Below are 19,451 nucleotides of genomic sequence, written 5' to 3'. Positions count from 1 at the left end.
AATGCACCTTTGTGTTTTCGGCCGTTCTCCACTGAGCACGGGGATTCAGGGAGACGGCTTGATCACCCCGTGGGAGGAAGGCCGCCACCCTTAAGTGGCTCCAATCACGTTGAACAAAGAGCGATGACGGCAGTGAAAAAGTTACCCGGCTCAGGTCAGCCCAGGACGGCAGCGAGCTCCAGTGGAAGAAGGCTGTTCTGGAGGAGTGACTCGTGGTGGTGGACAAACAATCAGCCTTATTGACGGAGGTGGAGGCGAGTGCCAGGAAGAGTTAGACTCATTTCCTCCATCCTTTTTGGTGGAGCACCCGTCCATGAACAAGGGAGAAATCAAGGCTCCGCTGCAGTCCAGCACGGGTCCACAGCGGCTAGGGGGGAATGCCACGGCGCAACGAGCGTGTGATGAAGACCACAACACTGAGTAGGTCTGAGTGGTGGTATGGGCGTCTCACCTGGCGGAACACACTGCTGATTGGGTCCGCCGTCAAACAAACGACAAAGGGAAATGGGCTTTACTGACGGCTTTCATCCAGTGGGAAGGTTGTCCTATTTTTCTGCAGCAATGGTCCCCAACTCTAAACCATGATGGGGATCTTTAGGGGCCACTGACTCTTACCATGATGGTGGTCTTTAGGGGCCCCTCTGTCTACTTCCTCTTACCAATGATGGTGACTATAGGGGCCCCTCTCTCTACTTCCTCTTACCAATGATGGTGACTTTAGGGGCCCCTCTGGCCCCTCACCCTTACCCATGATGGTGGTCTTTAGGGGCCCCTAACCGTTACCCATGATGGTGGTCTTTAGGGGCCCCTAACCCTTACCCATGATGGTGGTCTTTAGGGGCCCCTAACCCTTACCCATGATGGTGGTCTTTAGGGGCCCCTCTGGCCCCTCACCCTTACCCATGATGGTGGTCTTTAGGGGCTCCTCTGGCCCCTCACCCTTACCCATGATGGTGGTCTTTAGGGGCCCCTAACCCTTACCCATGATGGTGGTCTTTAGGGGCCCCTCTGGCCCCTCACCCTTACCCATGATGGTGGTCTTTAGGGGCCCCTGTGGCCCCTAACCCTTACCCATGATGGTGGTCTTTAGGGGCCCCTCTGGCCCCTAACCCTTACCCATGATGGTGAGCTTGCGGGGCCCCTGTGGCCCCTCACCCTTACCCATGATGGTGGTCTTTAGGGGCCCCTGTGGCCCCTCACCCTTACCCATGATGGTGAGCTTGCGGGGCCCCTAACCCTTACCCATGATGGTGGTCTTTAGGGGCCCCTCTGGCCCCTCACCCTTACCCATGATGGTGGTCTTTAGGGGCCCCTGTGGCCTCTAACCCTTACCCATGATGGTGAGCTTGCGGGGCCCCTGTGGCCCCTCACCCTTACCCATGATGGTGGTCTTTAGGGGCCCCTGTGGCCCCTCACCCTTACCCATGATGGTGAGCTTGCGGGGCCCCTGTGGCCCCTCACCCTTACCCATGATGGTGAGCTTGCGGGGCCCCTGTGGCCCCTCACCCTTACCCATGATGGTGGTCTTTAGGGGCCCCTGTGGCCCCTCACCCTTACCCATGATGGTGGTCTTTAGGGGCCCCTCACCCTTACCCATGATGGTGGTCTTTAGGGGCCCCTGTGGCCCCTCACCCTTACCCATGATGGTGGTCTTTAGGGGCCCCTGTGGCCCCTCACCCTTACCCATGATGGTGGTCTTTAGGGGCCCCTCTGGCCCCTCACCCTTACCCATGATGGTGAGCTTGCGGGGCCCCTGTGGCCCCTCACCCTTACCCATGATGGTGAGCTTGCGGGGCCCCTGTGGCCCCTCACCCTTACCCATGATGGTGAGCTTGCGGGGCCCCTGTGGCCCCTCACCCTTACCCATGATGGTGGTCTTTAGGGGCCCCTGTGGCCCCTCACCCTTACCCATGATGGTGAGCTTGCGGGGCCTCTGCTTGGAGGTGATGACCTGCAGGGAGGCGGCGATGGACTGGATGCGGACGATGGGCTGGTTGGGGTCGTAGGTCCCGGGCACGGCCAGCTCCAGGTCCCGGCACATCAGCAGCTTGGGGGAGACGTACTGCAGCTCCAGGGACGTCAGCTGGGGGCCGGGGAGGGACAGGGGCCAGGGGTCAGGGGCCAGGGGCCGAGGAAGAGTTTGATGAAGCTCGTTTGCGTCAGCCCGCTTTGCAGAGGTAGGGCTGCTAATAAGCCTCGGTACAGGCTGCGTGGGTACGGCTGCTAATTAGCGTTAAGATGTAATGGAGAGGTACAGCGGCTTACTAGCATCAGCACACAGTGTTTTGGCGCAATCAACTAATTAGCATTTACACACAATGTTTTGGTACCGTTGCTTTTTTAGCATTAGCATAGAACGGTGCGGTACAACTGCTAATTAGTATTAACACGTTGCAGAGGCATCGTACTAACATTAGCACGCGATGCAGTAGGTCGTGAAATAAATACATGGCCTTTTATTTTGACAGCATTTGGCGACGGAGACAATTCTCCGAAGGAGCGTAAACATGCAGTGTCATGGTCGGTTCTAGGAGAAAAAGAATCGGGAAACCGTACAACACCCCGAGTGTGCTTAAACGATCATCCATCTGCACTCACTGGGAATACTAACCAGTGTTCACGGGAATGAATCAAGTCACTCCACTGATCTCACCGCAAACACCGCGGCAGGACTCCTACACGAGTGTACACATGGCCTGGATGATGATGTGAGTTTTAGTGCGTATAGAAACAGCCCAGGCAGGCTGGGAAGCCTGCCTGGGCTGTTTCTATACGCACTAAAACGCACTCTGACCTAAACCTGAACCTAAACCCCACAGTCCTTCCCCTTTATCCCATCAAACAGCCGTGAAACACGCCAACTCATGTATTGAGCGACGCTCGCGGGCACGGCGTCGGTGGTGTTCGCCTTCGGTCGCTCTGCCCCCCCCCCCCCGACCGCACCGGTGTTGTCGTTCCGTTTTAAATAATGCAGGCGCCGTCTGGGAGCCGGTGAGCGCGGGTTACGCTTGGAGCCCTGCTAATGGGGCAGGGAACAAACCCCAGGCTCGTAACGAAGGCAGAGACCTCGGGTACGACGAGGGTAGGGACGCGAGGGGAGGCAGCCTGCCCGTTTCCTTCCAGGGGGCACTTAAGAGGGAGTGCAGGCCGGCTCATAAAGTCCCGCTCTCTTGTTAAACAACTTTCTCCCCTGCGGGTCGCCCCGTCCTTCTCCGGCGGCCGTTAGTCAGCCCCGTACGAGGCCGCCGGCCTGGCGAGAGGTAATGGGAGGCGTTCAGCGGTTCACCGCGGGCGCGCTGTAAATCCAGCCCGTTTACCTTTTAATAGAAACGCCGTTAAAGCGCGGTGGATGGGGCTGGGGGGGGGGTGGGGGGGGGGGTTGACCGGGGCTCCGGTGAACGTCCTCTGAAGGACCCCGGGGCTGAGGCGTGGCGCGATGCCCGGAGGCCTCAGGGCGGACACAGTGAACCACTGAGGACACTGCGGTGCTCTGTCGCTGTTTTTTTTTTTTCTCTGGAAATCCACTATTGGCTGGGTCGTTACCATGGTGACTCATCAATAGTGACTCACCAGCGTCCCCGGCTCTCTCCGGCAGCGGGCCGTGTTGGAACACGGGCCGCTGTCGCCGGGGGACGAAAAGTTAGAGTTCCTCAATAGTTTCAGCGAGTGTGGGAGGTATTCGCGGAGCCCTCCCCTCCAGTGATTATGGATCGGGGATCGATCGGGGATCCATGGTTTCACCGCAGCGGTCGTGTTGTCAGCACAGTATGATGATGTTCACGAAGTACTGTCCTCCATACACACGGACGCTTAGCATAATCATCTAGCACTACGGCATCTACGGCAGTGGCTCTGGAGATAGAGCGGGTTGACTGGTAACCTGAAGGTTGCTAGAATCGATCACCGGCTCCTTTTAGCTCAGCGTCGTGGTGTCCCGGAGCGAGACGCCTCACCCTGACCGCTCCAGACACGCTGGCTGTCGCCCTGCGTGGCTGACATCGCCGTCGGGGTGTGAATGTGTGCATGAACGGGTGAATGTTAGGCAATATTGTAAAGCGCTTTGGGTGGCCAGTGGTTGGGAAAGCCCATAATAAATGCAGAACCCTGACAATTTACATTATGTCATCATGGTAGGTCAGGGTAGGCCGTCATGCCCAAGCATGCCTACAGATAGTCCGAGCAGATGAGGAGGGTGGGGGGGGGGGGTATCGAACCGAGAACCTTCCGGATGGACGTCGACCACCGTGCGTACCTGGGGGAGCTGCTTGGAGATGCGTCTGAAGACGTGGTAGTAGAGGTCCCAGGCCTGCGTCAGGTCCTTCACGTTGCCCGAGCGCATGTACTTCCTGCACCAGTCCTGCGCCTCCATCAGGTCCCGCCCGTACGCCTGTGACAGGAAGTGACCTCATTCAACGTCTGTGTACTACAAAGGCTACTGTTAGCTGATGGTGTTAGCTAGCGAGTGCCGGTACTAAGTCGTGTAAGCTAGTGTTTAATGGTATTAAGTACTGTTAGCAAGCGATAGCAGGTGATCGCAGTTACAAGCTAGCATTTGCTCGTGTTAGCCATCATTCGCTAGTTTTAGCTAGCGATAGCTGGTGTTCACTGTATAAGCTAGTGTAGCTCGTTTTTAGCCACTTCTGGCTAGTGTTAGCTGGTATTAAGTAGTGTTAGCAAGCAATATCTGGTGTTCACTGTCATTAGCTAGCGATAGCTCGTTTTTAGCCACTGATGGCTAGGGTTAGCTGGTATTAAGTAGTGTCAGCGAGTGATAGCTGGGTTTAGCGTGTGTTTTCTGGTGTAAGCTGACGATAGCTCGTGCTAGCGCCTGAGCTAAGCTACTGTCGGCCGCCCGGGACGGACCTGGTTGAAGGAGGTCTCCTTGAGGGTCTGCGGGCCGCGCTCCATCATGGCGTGGAGGGGCTCCAGCACGGCGAACATGCCCTTGACGTTGCGCTCGCCGAAGTAGAGGCGTGAGGCCTCCTCCAGGCCCTCGTGCCACATCTCGTGCCACAAGATGGCCACCCGGATCAGCTCCTCGCTCACCTGGGGGCCCACAACACACAAGCTTTATTTAAACAGAGCCTTAATTTAAACGCAACCTTTATCGAAACACAACCTTTATTTAACAGCCTTTTCTGAACACAACCATTATTTATACACAACCTTTATTTAACAACCTTTATTTAAACATATCCTTTATGTAAACACAACCTTTATTTATACACAACCTTCATTTAAACTGAACCTCTAGAAAAAGAGAGACGGAGTGGTCAAACATAACTGCATTGATTTAATACTTCATACTTTTTCCTTATCAAAGATAAATAAACACAGGGAATACAGATGGAGGGAATACAAATAGAGCACAATATAAGGATGTTAATGACGACAGAATAGTTAAAGTGTCTAGAGAAGAATTAGAGCTTCCCACCATGATGGCCGACAACAGTGGCTAGAGAAGGGTAAACGGGTCGTACCAAGATGGCTGATAACAGTGGCTAGAGAAGGGTAAACGGGTCGTACCAAGATGGCAGATAACAGTGGCTAGAGAAGGGTAAACGGGTCGTACCAAGATGGCAGATAACAGTGGCTAGAGAAGGGTAAACGGGTCGTACCAAGATGGCTGATAACAGTGGCTAGAGAAGGGTAAACGGGTCGTACCAAGATGGCTGATAACAGTGGCTAGAGAAGGGTAAACGGGTCGTACCAAGATGGCAGATAACAGTGGCTAGAGAAGGGTAAACGGGTCGTACCAAGATGGCTGATAACAGTGGCTAGAGAAGGGTAAACGGGTCGTACCATGATGGCTGATAACAGTGGCTAGAGAAGGGTAAACGGGTCGTACCAAGATGGCTGATAACAGTGGCTAGAGAAGGGTAAACGGGTCGTACCAAGATGGCTGATAACAGTGGCTAGAGAAGGGTAAACGGGTCGTACCAAGATGGCTGATAACAGTGGCTAGAGAAGGGTAAACGGGTCGTACCATGATGGCTGATAACAGTGGCTAGAGAAGGGTAAACGGGTCGTACCATGATGGCTGATAACAGTGGCTAGAGAAGGGTAAACGGGTCGTACCATGATGGCTGATAACAGTGGCTAGAGAAGGGTAAACGGGTCGTACCATGATGGCTGATAACAGTGGCTAGAGAAGGGTAAACGGGTCGTACCATGATGGCCTGCTGCACCAGCGTGTTGCAGTGCTCACACATGTTCTTCAGGATCTTGTTGGCCGCGTTGTGGCGGGCGGTGGTGGTGGACTTAGAGGCCACGGTGAGCGGGTAGATCAACGCCTAATGGGGGGGGGGGGGGGGGGGGGGGGGGGTCAAACCAAATAATGACTTGTTTAATAACAGTTTCTTCATATCAACATTGAAATCACCTTGACTTCTTCTTAATCGGTATCTTCTTCTTATGCAGACAGTGATACCTGGGCTGAAGTGTTATGTTATGTTATGAACAGCGGTGTGTGTTAGGATGTGTGTGTTGTGATAAACTGCTGTGTTACCTGGTGGTAGTTGTGTTACCTGGTGGTAGTTGTGTTACCTGGTGGTAGTTGTGTTACCTGGTGGTAGTGTGTGTTACCTGGTGGTAGTTGTGTTACCTGGTGGTAGTTGTGTTACCTGGTGGTAGTTGTGTTACCTGGGGGTGGTAGTTGTGTTACCTGGTGGTAGTTGTGTTACCTGGTGGTGGTAGCGTGTGTTACCTGGTGGTGGTAGCGTGTGTTACCTGGTGGTGGTAGCGTGTGTTACCTGGTGGTAGTTGTGTTACCTGGTGGTAGTTGTGTTACCTGGTGGTAGTTGTGTTACCTGGTGGTAGTGTGTGTTACCTGGTGGTAGTTGTGTTACCTGGTGGTAGTTGTGTTACCTGGTGGTAGTTGTGTTACCTGGTGGTAGTTGTGTTACCTGGTGGTAGTTGTGTTACCTGGTGGTAGCGTGTGTTACCTGGTGGTAGTTGTGTTACCTGGTGGTAGTTGTGTTACCTGGTGGTAGTTGTGTTACCTGGTGGTAGTTGTGTTACCTGGTGGTAGTTGTGTTACCTGGGGGTGGTAGTTGTGTTACCTGGTGGTAGTTGTGTTACCTGGTGGTAGTTGTGTTACCTGGTGGTAGTTGTGTTACCTGGTGGTAGTTGTGTTACCTGGTGGTAGTTGTGTTACCTGGTGGTAGTGTGTGTTACCTGGGGGTGGTAGCGTGTGTTACCTGGTGGTAGTTGTGTTACCTGGGGGTGGTAGTGTGTGTTACCTGGTGGTAGTTGTGTTACCTGGTGGTAGTTGTGTTACCTGGTGGTAGTTGTGTTACCTGGTGGTAGTTGTGTTACCTGGTGGTAGTTGTGTTACCTGGTGGTAGTTGTGTTACCTGGTGGTAGTTGTGTTACCTGGTGGTAGCGTGTGTTACCTGGGGGTGGTAGTGTGTGTTACCTGGGGGTGGCAGTGTGTGTTACCTGGTGGTAGTTGTGTTACCTGGTGGTAGTGTGTGTTACCTGGTGGTAGTTGTGTTACCTGGTGGTAGTTGTGTTACCTGGTGGTAGTTGTGTTACCTGGGGGTGGTAGTTGTGTTACCTGGTGGTAGTTGTGTTACCTGGTGGTAGCGTGTGTTACCTGGTGGTAGTTGTGTTACCTGGTGGTAGCGTGTGTTACCTGGTGGTAGTTGTGTTACCTGGGGGTGGTAGTTGTGTTACCTGGTGGTAGTTGTGTTACCTGGGGGTGGTAGTTGTGTTACCTGGGGGTGGTAGTTGTGTTACCTGGTGGTAGTTGTGTTACCTGGTGGTAGTTGTGTTACCTGGTGGTAGCGTGTGTTACCTGGTGGTAGCGTGTGTTACCTGGGGGTGGTAGTGTGTGTTACCTGGTGGTAGTTGTGTTACCTGGGGGTGGTAGCGTGTGTTACCTGGTGGTAGTTGTGTTACCTGGTGGTAGTTGTGTTACCTGGTGGTAGTTGTGTTACCTGGTGGTAGCGTGTGTTACCTGGGGGTGGTAGTGTGTGTTACCTGGTGGTAGTTGTGTTACCTGGGGGTGGTAGCGTCCGATGTCGGTGAGCAGCTGGTGGATGAGGCGTCCCACCAGGGCGCGGGGCGTGTCGATGCGGGCGATCAGCTGAGGGATGACCTGAGGAGACACAAGAGGTCTCAGACCCACTGGGGACCGCTGGGATGGACTATGGGGGGACCAGGGCGCTTTTATTTTGAAATCAGTTCGAATAAACAGTGCAGTAATAAGTTTAGAAGTTTGTTTTTACGAGATGCCTAAATATGTTTGAATAATGAATTCAGGATAATTATAAAAAATACATCAGATCGTTACTTATATTATGGATGCTTTTATTCCGCTTCCATCTTTTCGGACATTGTTATACATTTGAGAGAGCGATGCTAGGAGACAGAGAGAGAGACCGGGACAGACAGACAGACAGACAGACAGACAGACAGACAGACAGACAGACAGACAGACAGACAGACAGACAGACAGACAGACAGACAGACAGAATTACCTGTAACCAGGTGTCTATCTGGATGGTCTTGATGCCCTCCACCAGAGCCTCGTTCACATCAGGCCAGTGGCCGTAGTCGAACCACAGAGTGAGCACCCTGCAGAGGAACACAGCTGTCACCACAACCCCCCCGCGCAGTGCACACCTCTGGCCACAAGAGGGCCCCTGGTTTCCAGCTACGACTGTTCTCTGCACTTCCCAGTACAGTACTTCTACAACTGTATAGCATAGTATTATACAATACTATACCATGCAGTAGTGGTAGTACTAGTACTGTATAGTAGAGTACTCTAATATAAAGTTATAGTACTTTGTATTATTATTATTATTATATAAAAGTAGTGCACACGCCTTGTTTATGGTGGACAGTAAAGTGTACTTTTTACTGAAGTACGTTCGTAATTTATTACGCCCCGTTTAAAGTGAGCAGGAGTATGCTCCACTGGGTCTTGTGTGGTGCGGTACTGCCTTACGTTTATGGCATTGAGCAGACGCTTCTATCTAAAGCGACTTACAATCGTTCATACACACATTGACACACCGACGGCGGAGTCAGGCCTGTAGGGCGACAGCCAGCCGGTCGGTGAGCAGTCAGGGTGAGGCGCCTCGCTCAGGGACACCACTGCCGTGTTCCATTATCCAGACTTCCATCAGTACACTTAAACGAAGTACACTATCCGCACTCACTAAGTGCGCTAATTTTCAGATGTCAGAACTCCTTACGCCTAGCAGCTATAAAAAGCTATAAAAACTACAAAATTACTATTAATGTATGTGGAAAAATGCGCCGACGTTGGCTCAGCTTGGCTCTGCCCTCTTCCGCTACGTAGCTAAGATGGCTGCCGTTGAGTACGAAAAGTGTACATCGCCACACACTTCGCGATTTGACCGTTTTGAGTACACCATCCGGGTGTACACTTATTTTTGCCCGGTCTGAATCGGAACGCCCTACGTACTCAAACTTAGGCTAGTAAGTACGGATAGTATGGATATTGGAACACGGCACTAGACACTCAGCTAGGAGGAGCCGGGGATCCAACCAGCAACCTCCGGTTACCAGTCAACCCGCTCTAACTCCTGAGCTAAGCCGACCCCGATGCAGCGCATGTTACCGATATGAAGGCGGGGGGGCTCAGCGTGGCTATCAAGCCCGGCTCTTTAGAGTGGGAGCTTGAGGCCTGGGGGGGGGCAGGAGGGGGCCTGGTGTCCAGTTGGTCTCACCTGAGGGTGTCCTGGAGGTTGTTCCCCCGGGACAGGGAGATGGAGCGGAAGAAGCCCTGGACTGCAGGCACCGTGTACAGCAGCAGAGTCTTGGACAGGTCCTGGGTCCAGACGGACAGACAGACACCATGGGTTAGGTCCCGTCACATGCACACCCATACACATACCAGTACGCACGGGAATCTGTGTATGCTTACACAGATTTAATACATTTAATACATTTAACATCAACACACTCCTGCATCGCCTTCAGCAGCTTCAGGTCAACCCAGCACTGACACTTTGGATCAAGGACAGACCACAGCATGTAAAGGTCCAGGGTGTAACATCGTCCAACATCATCCTTAACACTGGAGTCCCACAGGGTTGTGTCTTGTCTCCCATCTTGTTCTCAATATACACCAATGATATCACATGCAACATCAGTGGATTCAAGCTATTTAAATATGCAGATGATCTGACCTTGGTGGCCAAACTGACAGATCAAAGCACCCTGTCCAAGTACACCCAATATATCACTGAAATGGCCCTGTGGTTCAAAGAAAGCTCACTGCAGTTGAACATCAGCAAAACCAAAGAACTGTGTTGCCATAGGAGGAGGGCATCTAACACCCCACATCCACTTTCCTCACCTTTGACCCTGGAAGGACAAGTGGTTGAACAGGTGGTGAAGTTCAAATACCTTGGCACAGAGATTGACCAACGTCTGTCCTTTAGCCAGCATGCAGATGGGGTTTACAAGAAGGGACAACAACGTATGTATCTCCTGAGGAAACTAGACACCTTCAATGTCAGTAAAGACATTTTGTCAACTGCCTACCAATCTCTGGTGGAATCCATCATCACTTGCAACATTACATCCTGGTACGGCTTCCTCACAAACGCAAGCAAAAGCAGACTTAATAGATTAACTAAGCAAGCAAGCAAGCTAATAGGAATACACCAGAAAGCGCTGGAGGATCTGTATATCCAGGCAGTGGGAAGGAAGACCAACTCCATCCTCTTAGATCCCTCCCACCCACTCCATCCTTGTTTTGATCTACTTCCTTCTGGCAGAAGATTCAGAATGCTCATTCCTCAAAGAACACACACACACACACACACACACACACACACACACACACACACACACACACACACACACACACACACACACACACACACACACACACACACACACACACACACACACACACACACACACGCCTTCAGTCAAAAGACAATTTTCTAGTATGGCAACATACTAGACAATAAAGCTTTTTGAATCTTGAATCTTGAATCCTTGTCCTTAATCCTTCGATTTATACCGGTATTTACAATGACTCATTCCATTTTGTCCTTCAGCAACAGAGCGAGTTACAAGCGAGGGTGAGAGCAGTCAGAGCATGCCATCAGACCTGGAACAAGGACACGACTAAGTTAGCAGAAGCCACCTGGACAGACGGCAGCGGGCCACAAGAATCAGAATCAAGGGCGAGCATTTGCTTTGTATTTATAATGGTCCTACGGCGTACCGAAATCCTAATCGAGAAAAATACACATCTATATATTAGTTCACTAAATGAAGCCGTTATCCTTGTGAGAAGATGACCATTCCGCCACACGTCCATCACCCTGAATGGCAGTCCCTCCTCTCTCCGCGTCCGTCGGGGCTCGGTTTCCCTCCAGCTTTTATTGGGTTTAAATAAACAGCGAGTGAGACGAGAGCGGCCATGTGTGAACACCAGGCCCTCTGCTCACTGGGAAATCAAGGTCACCCCCCCCCCCACCTCCCTCTCTGCTCTCTAAAGGAAAACACACTCTGCATGTGGGGGGGGCCCTCTCCTTCTAACCCTGGGGTTGACAGTCTGGTGTATGTGTGTTGGGGCGCCCTCTCCTTCCAACCCTGGGGTTGACAGTCTGGTGTATGTGTGTGTTTGGGCGCCCTCTCCTTCTAACCCTGGGGTTGACAGTCTGGTGTATGTGTGTTGGGGTGCCCTCTCCTTCTAACCCTGGGGTTGACAGTCTGGTGTATGTGTGTTGGGGCGCCCTCTCCTTCTAACCCTGGGGTTGACAGTCTGGTGTATGTGTGTTGGGGCGCCCTCTCCTTCTAACCCTGGGGTTAGGGTTGGGTGCATGCGTTGTGTGAGGGGGCGACCTCTCGGTGTGTGTCTGTTTTAGGACGGTCCCGTTCTCCGTGAGCGATGGCATGCAGCAGCAGTCTGTAAATGTGCGCACACCGCTGACGCTCGCGTGACCCGCCGCTAAGCGCGGGGACTTCCACCAACAGAAGGCTAACGAGCAGCCGAGACGCTCGGCATTCTGGGAGCCCAGGGTGGTGTTTATTTGGATGTTTTTGTGTGACAGGCGCTTTGGAAAAAAACCCAGTGACCTCTGGTCTGGTGGGGGCTGGAAGTGAAGGTAGGTAGGGGTCTCTGTGTGTGTGTGTGTGTGTGTGTGTGTGTGTGTGTGTGTGTGTGTGTGTGTGTGTGTGTGTGTGTGTGTGTGTGTGTGTGTGTGTTAATGTGTTAATGTGTGGGGGGTTGTGTTTCTAGTTGTGTGCATTCCTGCTCTGTTTGTGGGCATTTTATGTCTGTTTGACATTTGTGTTTGTGTATCTTTATGTGTGTGGCTCTTCCGTGTGCGTTATTGTCTGGTTGTGTTGTTCATAGGCCGCGGTTCAGGATTCCTGCAGGCTTTGTGTGGCTTTTAATGCGTTTGTGTGTGCATGTGTTTTATCATGTGTACGGTTGCACGCAGGTGGGCGTTTCTTCACATGCGTTTGTATAACTGTGTTTGTAACACAGAGAGAGAGACAGAGAGACAGAGAGAGAGAGAGACAGAGACAGAGAAAGAGAGAGAGAGAGAGAAAGAGACAGAGAGAGAGACAGAGACAGAGACAGAGACAGAGAGAGAGAGAGAGAGAGAGAGAGAGAGACAGAGAGAGACAGAGACAGAGACAGAGACAGAGAGACAGAGACAGAGAGAGAGAGAGAGAGAGAGACAGAGAGAAGAGAGAGAGACAGAGAGACAGAGAGAGACAGAGACAGAGACAGAGACAGAGAGAGACAGAGACACAGAGAGAGAGAGAGAGAGAGAGAGACAGAGAGAGAGAGAGAGAGACAGAGAGAGAGAGAGAGAGACAGAGAGACAGAGAGACAGAGACAGAGACAGAGAGAAGAGAGAGAGAGTGAGTCAGAGTCAGATAGTGAGTAAGTGAGTCAGCGAGTGAGTGAGTGTGCAGAGGCATGTGTGTGCAAGGGCATGTGTGTGTATGCGCACGGACATGTGTACAAGCAGGTGCATGTTTGTGCGTTTGTGTGTGTGTGCGTTGGTGTGTGTGTCTGTGCATTAGTGTGTGTGTGCGTTGTTGTGTGCGTGTTTGTGCATTGGTGTGCGTGTCTGTGCGTTGGTGTGTGTGCGTTGGGAGCGCGTGTTTGTGCATTGGTGTGTGTGTTGTGTGTGCGTTGGTGTGTGTGTGTTTGTGCGTTGGTGTGTGTCTGTGCGTTGGTGTTTGTGCGTTGTTATGTGTGCCATGGTGTGTGTGTGTGTGTGCGTTGGTGTGTGTGCGTTGTTATGTGTGCGATGGTGTGTGTGTGTGTGTTGGTGTGTGTGCGTTGGAGTGTGTGCGTTGGTGTGTGTGTGTGTGCGTTGGTGTGGGCGTTGGAGTGTGTGCGTTGGTGTGTATGTTTGTGCGTTGGAGTGTGTGCGTTGGTGTGTGGGCGTTGGAGTGTGTGCGTTGGTGTGTATGTGTGTGCGTTGGAGTGTGTGCGTTGGAGTGTGTGCGTTGGAGTGTGTGCGTTGGTGTGTATGTTTGTGCGTTGGAGTGTGTGCGTTGGAGTGTGGGCGGAGCCTGACCTCGCCGACCTTCCTCTGGCTGGGCGAGGGGGCGGGGCTGTGCTCGCCGCCCTCCGCCTCGCTGTCGCTGTTGCTGGCCTCGCTGGCGCCGCTGGCGTGCCGCACCTTCTTCTTGTCGTCGCGGCCGGCGCTCTGGTGCTTGTAGTGCAGCACCGCCTCGAAGTTCATCACCGCCCACGCATGCCACGCCTGGGGGAGACACACACACACACACACACAGGGAGATATACACACACACACAGGGAGACACACACACACACACACACACACACAGTACAGGATGGGTCAGGTTCATTAGCGTTGCACAGCGTCCCTGTTCTGGTGGACCGGGCGTTCGTTCACCGAGGCTGATAGGTGGCGGCCCCGGGGCCGGGGGGGGGGTACTGGAGTCCTAAAGGATGACTCTCAGATCTCCCCCCTCGTCCAACCACTAAATGTCACGGGCCCCGGGGGGGTGAGGGAGGAGTAGAGGCGCCGACCAGAGCGAGTAGCTTGGTCGTGTAGCGGTGAGCGTTTCAGATGTAGAACTGATGTTCTAATGAACAGCTCCCCAACCGCTCCTCTGAACTCTGGTTCAACGGCGGCTCTCAACTCTGGAGGTGGAGGTGGAGGTGGTGATGGAGTTAGTGGTGATGGTGTTGGAGGTAGTGGTGGTTGTTAGAGGTGGTGGTGGTAGAGGCAGTGTTAGTGCTGGAGGTGGTGGTGGAGGTGATGGTGTTGGAGGTAGTGGTGGTTGTTAGAGGTGGTGGTGGTAGAGGCAGTGTTAGTGCTGGAGGTGGTGGTGGAGGTGATGGTGTTGGAGGTGGCGGTGGTGATGGAGGTTGGTGGTAGTGATGGTGGTGGAGGTGATGGTGTTGGCGGTGGCGGTGGTGATGGAGGTTGGTGGTAGTGATGGTGGTGGAGGTGATGGTGTTGGCGGTGGCGGTGGTGATGGAGGTTGGTGGTAGTGATGGTGGTGGAGGTGATGGTGTTGGCGGTGGCGGTGGTGATGGAGGTTGGTGGTAGTGATGGTGGTGGAGGTGATGGTGTTGGAGGTGGCGGTGGTGATGGAGGTTGGTGGTAGTGATGGTGGTGGAGGTGATGGTGTTGGCGGTGGCGATGGTGATGGAGGTTGGTGGTAGTGATGGTGGTGGAGGTGATGGTGTTGGCGGGGGTTGTGGTGATGCAGGTTGGTGGTAGTGATGGTGGTGGAGGTGATGGTGTTGGCGGTGGTGATGGAGGTTGGTGGTGGTGATGGTGTTGGCGGGGGTTGTGGTGATGCAGGTTGGTGGTAGTGATGGTGGTGGAGGTGATGGTGTTGGCGGTGGCGGTGGTGATGGAGGTTGGTGGTGGTGGAGGGGGGGGGGTGTAGCCTCACCTTGTACCAGTTGCGGTCGTGCTCGGTGGAGTGGCTGTAGTACTGCAGCACCTTGGGGATGGTGCTCTCGTTGATGCCCTGAAGGCTGAGCTGCCACTCGCCCAGCTTCAGGAAGCACCTGGAGGGAGACATCCACACACACATCACCAGGGAGGAGGGGAGAGAAAGGGAGAGAGACACCCACACACACATCACCAGGGAGGAGGGGGGGGAGAGAGAGAGAGACACCCACACACACATCACCAGGGAGGAGGGGAGAGAAAGGGAGAGAGACACCCACACACACATCACCAGGGAGGAGGGGGGGGAGAGAGACACCCACACACACATCACCAGGGAGGAGGGGAGAGAAAGGGAGAGAGACATCCACACACACATCACCAGGGAGGAGGGGGGGGAGAGAGAGAGAGACACCCACACACACATCACCAGGGAGGAGGGGAGAGAAAGGGAGAGAGACACCCACACACACATCACCAGGGATGAGAGGGAGAGAGAGAGAGAGAGAGAGAGAGAGGAATACAGTCAAAGAGAGAGAGACACACCTGTACCCACATGTCTATCTAAAGGCAGTGGATTCCCTTCGGAGGTAACGGGAATACCATAATAACAGAACCGGGGGCTGTGAGGAGTGATGTTGTCAGCTGGTAGACGCTGAGGTTACCTGATCTGGTGAGAGGGAACGGCTGTCGACTTTTTACATGAAAGAAGGCAAATCGGTTGAGTTTCGTTGGTGATATTTTGCAAACCGCAGGTTTGTTGGCTTTATCGGCACACCAATTAAAACCGGATTGAAGTCACAGTCAGTTAAAAAATGGATAAATGAGAAAATGAAAGTGATCACCATGGTAACAAAACTAATTATCAACTAAACGTTGAGCACGAAAAGGTAAGCTGTAACTACCTGTCATTATCTCAAAAACAAAAACAGATGCGACCCTCTATTTAACCATCTGTTAGATAAAAACTTTCATTTTGAGCACCTTTCAATTTAATTAATTCAGTTAATTAATTGTTTTTAAGTCACTGGTGGCAGCTTGTTTTTTTACACAGACTGGAGAAATTAAAGTGCTGTTGTGACCGAGTGACACAAGGACCAGCGACAGGAGTTAAACGCCACGCTACCGCCGCGAGCGCTGGGTTCATCTGGACATCGGGACGGACCAACGGAGGGCATCACACGGACCTCTGTGTGATGAGCACTTCCTGTAAGCCACTCGGAGCTGGTTCTTGGATCCCCAGCCCAGATGAAGCACCTGGTGGCGGGCCGTCCATAGCAGAGCGTGGGGTCCGACCCGGCCTGCATCCATCACCTCAACAGGCGAGGCGTAGCCACCCCCCATCAGTCCGGCTAGCGGGGTCGGTTCGGGGGTTTAGGGTTCCATGCCGGGCTGCACAGTGCAGACCCCCCGCTCGGCGGCGGCCGGGCGCTTCAGAACGAGGCTGGAGGCTAAGTGGGTTAGCGGCTGAGCTAATGGTGTGTGAGGGTGTTGGGGTTGGGGCAGCGGGGTTGTTGTGGGATCGCAGCGTGGTGGAACGGCGTGTTCAGGGTTTACATTAATCCCACAAATAGGTGGAGGAGTGACCCGACGTGCAGAAAAGAATAGGCCAGAATACACTCTTTTGTAGACGGAGATGGAGGCGTTTGGTTCGATGGAAGGAGCGGGGGTGTGTGTGTGTGTGTGTGCGTGCGTGCATATGTGTGTCTGTGCGTGTGTGTACGCGCTTGTTTGTGCGTGTGTGTGAGTGACAGTGCAGTTAGAACACCAGGTGTGCAGCGTTCCACATGCTGGATGCAGAAAGTGTGCCAAACAGTCTGCAGACGGGGCAGACGTCACTCCCCCCCCCGCCCCCCCCCCCTGCCCAACACAACCAGTGTTTAACCCCCACAGGCCTCCCACTTAAAGCCCCCCGCCGCCTCTGGGGACACGCAGAAACGTCCGTCCAGAGTCACGCCGCCTTGTTGTTCGACGAGACGAACGAGGGGCGGAGAACACAGCAGCACGCGTCTCTGTGGGTGGTGCTGGAGGAGGAGGAGGAGGAGGAGGAGGAGGAGGTGGTTCTGGGCGGAGCGGGAAAGGTGCAGACCAGATGGTAATACTGTATTTTTTACTGTAAGTATGGCCGTCTGCCGCCCTAAATATATAAATATGTGTTCCTAGCCGTGTTCCCCCTGACTGTTCTCGGTTGTCTAGACGCCAGTGATTGCACCGAATGTTTCTCTTCAGGTAGGGGAAAAACAATGGTAAAACCAAAAAAAAAAACTAAAAAGGGAAAATAACCCACCGTCAAGAGGGTCTGTGCTTCCATCTCCTATGGGCATCCATTTGAAGTCCCATCTTAATTTGGAAGGGCTTTAACGGCCGTATTGTAAATAGTTTTACGAGACCGCAAAGTGCGCAAACAACTTCCGCAGGGCTCGGAGGTTCTTAGGAAGCCATCTCTGGAAGCGCTAAACTTTCCCCCACGCTAATCTAATAAGCCGGCCTCACGAGGCTTCCCGACAAAAGGTTTGGAAATGTTCCGGCCCGTGCGACAGCAAAGTGCTTTCGAAGGCAGAGAGATGGTCCATTGTTCCATAGGTGAGGAGACTACAAATGAGGGGTCGATTAGGGGGTTGGGCAGGGTGACCTTTCATTCGAAGCAGCCGACAGTGAACTTGTACATGTGCGATTAGGTGTGGGTAAGGCATCTTAGCTTGGGGTTCGAACAAAAGAACCTTTCAGGTGGGAGTCAAGCGTAAAAGGTTAACGCGTCCAGCCACCGTTGCCCAACTCGCATACCTGGACCCGGGGGGCTGAGCAGAAATGCTGGCCCCTGTTATACCTGGGGGGGGTGAGGAGCCATGCCGGGGGGGGGGGGGATGGTGAGAGAACCTGGGCATGCCCAGCCAGGAGGCTCGGTCTGTGCCAGGCCCGAGATGCAGAAACACAAAGGGCTGGCAGCACGGAGCAATGAGCATGAAGCGCCGGTAGAGCGGCAGCGGCGCGGTCGGGTGCCAAGCCGGCTCCTTCGAATGGAAACCAGGGCAAGGCGCTCCTCAGGTGACCTTCGTGTTTACAGTATGGGCTCCAAGGATCTGCGAGGCGGCGGATTCCCTGACGTCGGCGCGTCAGCCCCCCATTTCCCCCCCCGCTGCCGGGGCGAGCGGTGGTGTGGGACAGTACTTTGAGTCATCCGCCAGCACCTGCAAGACGTAATGACCCGCTGGCGCCCGGCTACGCTGGAGCTGAACTCTGGCAGCCTCGTGTTCCTAACAGAGGCCCTGGACTGTGACCCCGACCAGGTACGACGCCACTGAACCAACGTCGGTCTGTGCATCCGTCTCTACAAATAGATCCAGAGATGGTCTTATTTCTTCGGTAATCGGGGCTGAAGGTGAGGACACACCAACGGCGTGTGGACGAGCTCTGGTCACGCCAGGTTGACACACTCTCAGAGTGAACCCTTTCACGACAACACTCGGACCATGAACAAGCCCTCATGCCTTTCCTCCGTTTCTCCTTTGAAAGTTAAGGACTGAAACCAAGAAGGTATTTCTAATGTTACGAGAGAAAATATATATATAAATACTTTTTTTGGAAATGGCATACCAAATCTGGCAAAGATTAATTCTGGCTACTAGCTTCTACAAAATAGAGCTACTGGCTTCCGCTATAGACGGCTGCAAGTTACTGGCTTTGGGGAGGCGGTGAGCTATAGGCTAGGTGGTGAGCTATAGGCTAGGTGGTGAGCTATAGGCTAGGTGGTGAGCTATAGGTTAGGTGGTGAGCTATAGGCTAGGTGGTGAGCTATAGGCTAGGTGATGAGCTATAGGCTAGGTGATGAGCTATAGGCTAGGTGATGAGCTATAGGCTAGGTGATGAGCTAAAGGCTAGGTGATGCGCTATAGGCTAGGTGGCTTGCTATAGGCTAGGTGATGAGCTAAAGGCTAGGTGATGCGCTATAGGCCCTGAGAGGGTGATAAGCTACAGACTAGGTGGTGAGCTATAGGCTAGGTCAGGAATGGGCCACTGGCGGCCCGCATCCTCACTCAGTCAGGCCCGCACATAATTTTTACTCAAAAAATTACAGAAAACTTGGTTAAGAAAGAAGAAAAGCAGAGTATCTGTTGATAGAATTCAAAGGCAAACCCATGTGTCTAGTTTGCTTAGAAGCGATATGAGTCATGAAAGATTTCCACTTAAGTCGCCACTACAACCACTACAACCACTACAACTGCCCTGAAGTGAATATCATGCTTGTTGGGTCTGAGTTCATTGAGTTGTTGCACTTAATGTTGGGCCACCGTTTTTCAGTTTTGTGACGTCATTGAATGATGATGTATGTGAGCCCTTTGCACTGATCAAAATACTAACCAATCATGTGGCTGTTGGAGCATGGAAAACATGAAATGAATGTATGTTGGTTCAATCAACATACCGTAAATTGGTTATGAATCTGGAAGATTTTGTAGGTAGTGGCCACCCCCAAAATGCACCAGAATACAGGAAATCATATCCAACAAATTCAAAAACGTGTAGCTTCTCTCAGTTTACCACTTGTTGAAGTAT

At 52.9% G+C, this 19,451-nt stretch overlaps 2 protein-coding genes across 3 annotated transcripts in view; one reads left to right on the top strand and one right to left on the bottom strand.

Moving 5' to 3' along the window:
• Positions 1-19,451, top strand: part of LOC132459247 (tumor necrosis factor receptor superfamily member 3-like) — a 276,712-nt gene that overhangs the window by 63,002 nt on the left and 194,259 nt on the right. The window lies entirely within an intron of this gene.
• Positions 1-19,451, bottom strand: part of mtor (mechanistic target of rapamycin kinase) — an 87,033-nt gene that overhangs the window by 11,398 nt on the left and 56,184 nt on the right. The window contains exons 29-38 of the mRNA XM_060054800.1: positions 16,085-16,249; positions 14,899-15,035; positions 13,542-13,730; positions 9,705-9,805; positions 8,484-8,580; positions 8,003-8,101; positions 6,171-6,293; positions 4,864-5,046; positions 4,253-4,387; positions 1,909-2,083 (exon numbers count right to left, since the gene is read on the bottom strand). Coding sequence (XP_059910783.1) covers positions 1,909-2,083; positions 4,253-4,387; positions 4,864-5,046; positions 6,171-6,293; positions 8,003-8,101; positions 8,484-8,580; positions 9,705-9,805; positions 13,542-13,730; positions 14,899-15,035; positions 16,085-16,249 — 1,404 coding nt within the window. The remainder of the gene's footprint in view (positions 1-1,908; positions 2,084-4,252; positions 4,388-4,863; positions 5,047-6,170; positions 6,294-8,002; positions 8,102-8,483; positions 8,581-9,704; positions 9,806-13,541; positions 13,731-14,898; positions 15,036-16,084; positions 16,250-19,451) is intronic.

Source organism: Gadus macrocephalus, chromosome 1 (assembly GCF_031168955.1).
Source record: "Gadus macrocephalus chromosome 1, ASM3116895v1".
NCBI lineage: Eukaryota > Metazoa > Chordata > Actinopteri > Gadiformes > Gadidae > Gadus > Gadus macrocephalus.
This window is presented reverse-complemented; position numbering and strand designations above follow the sequence as displayed.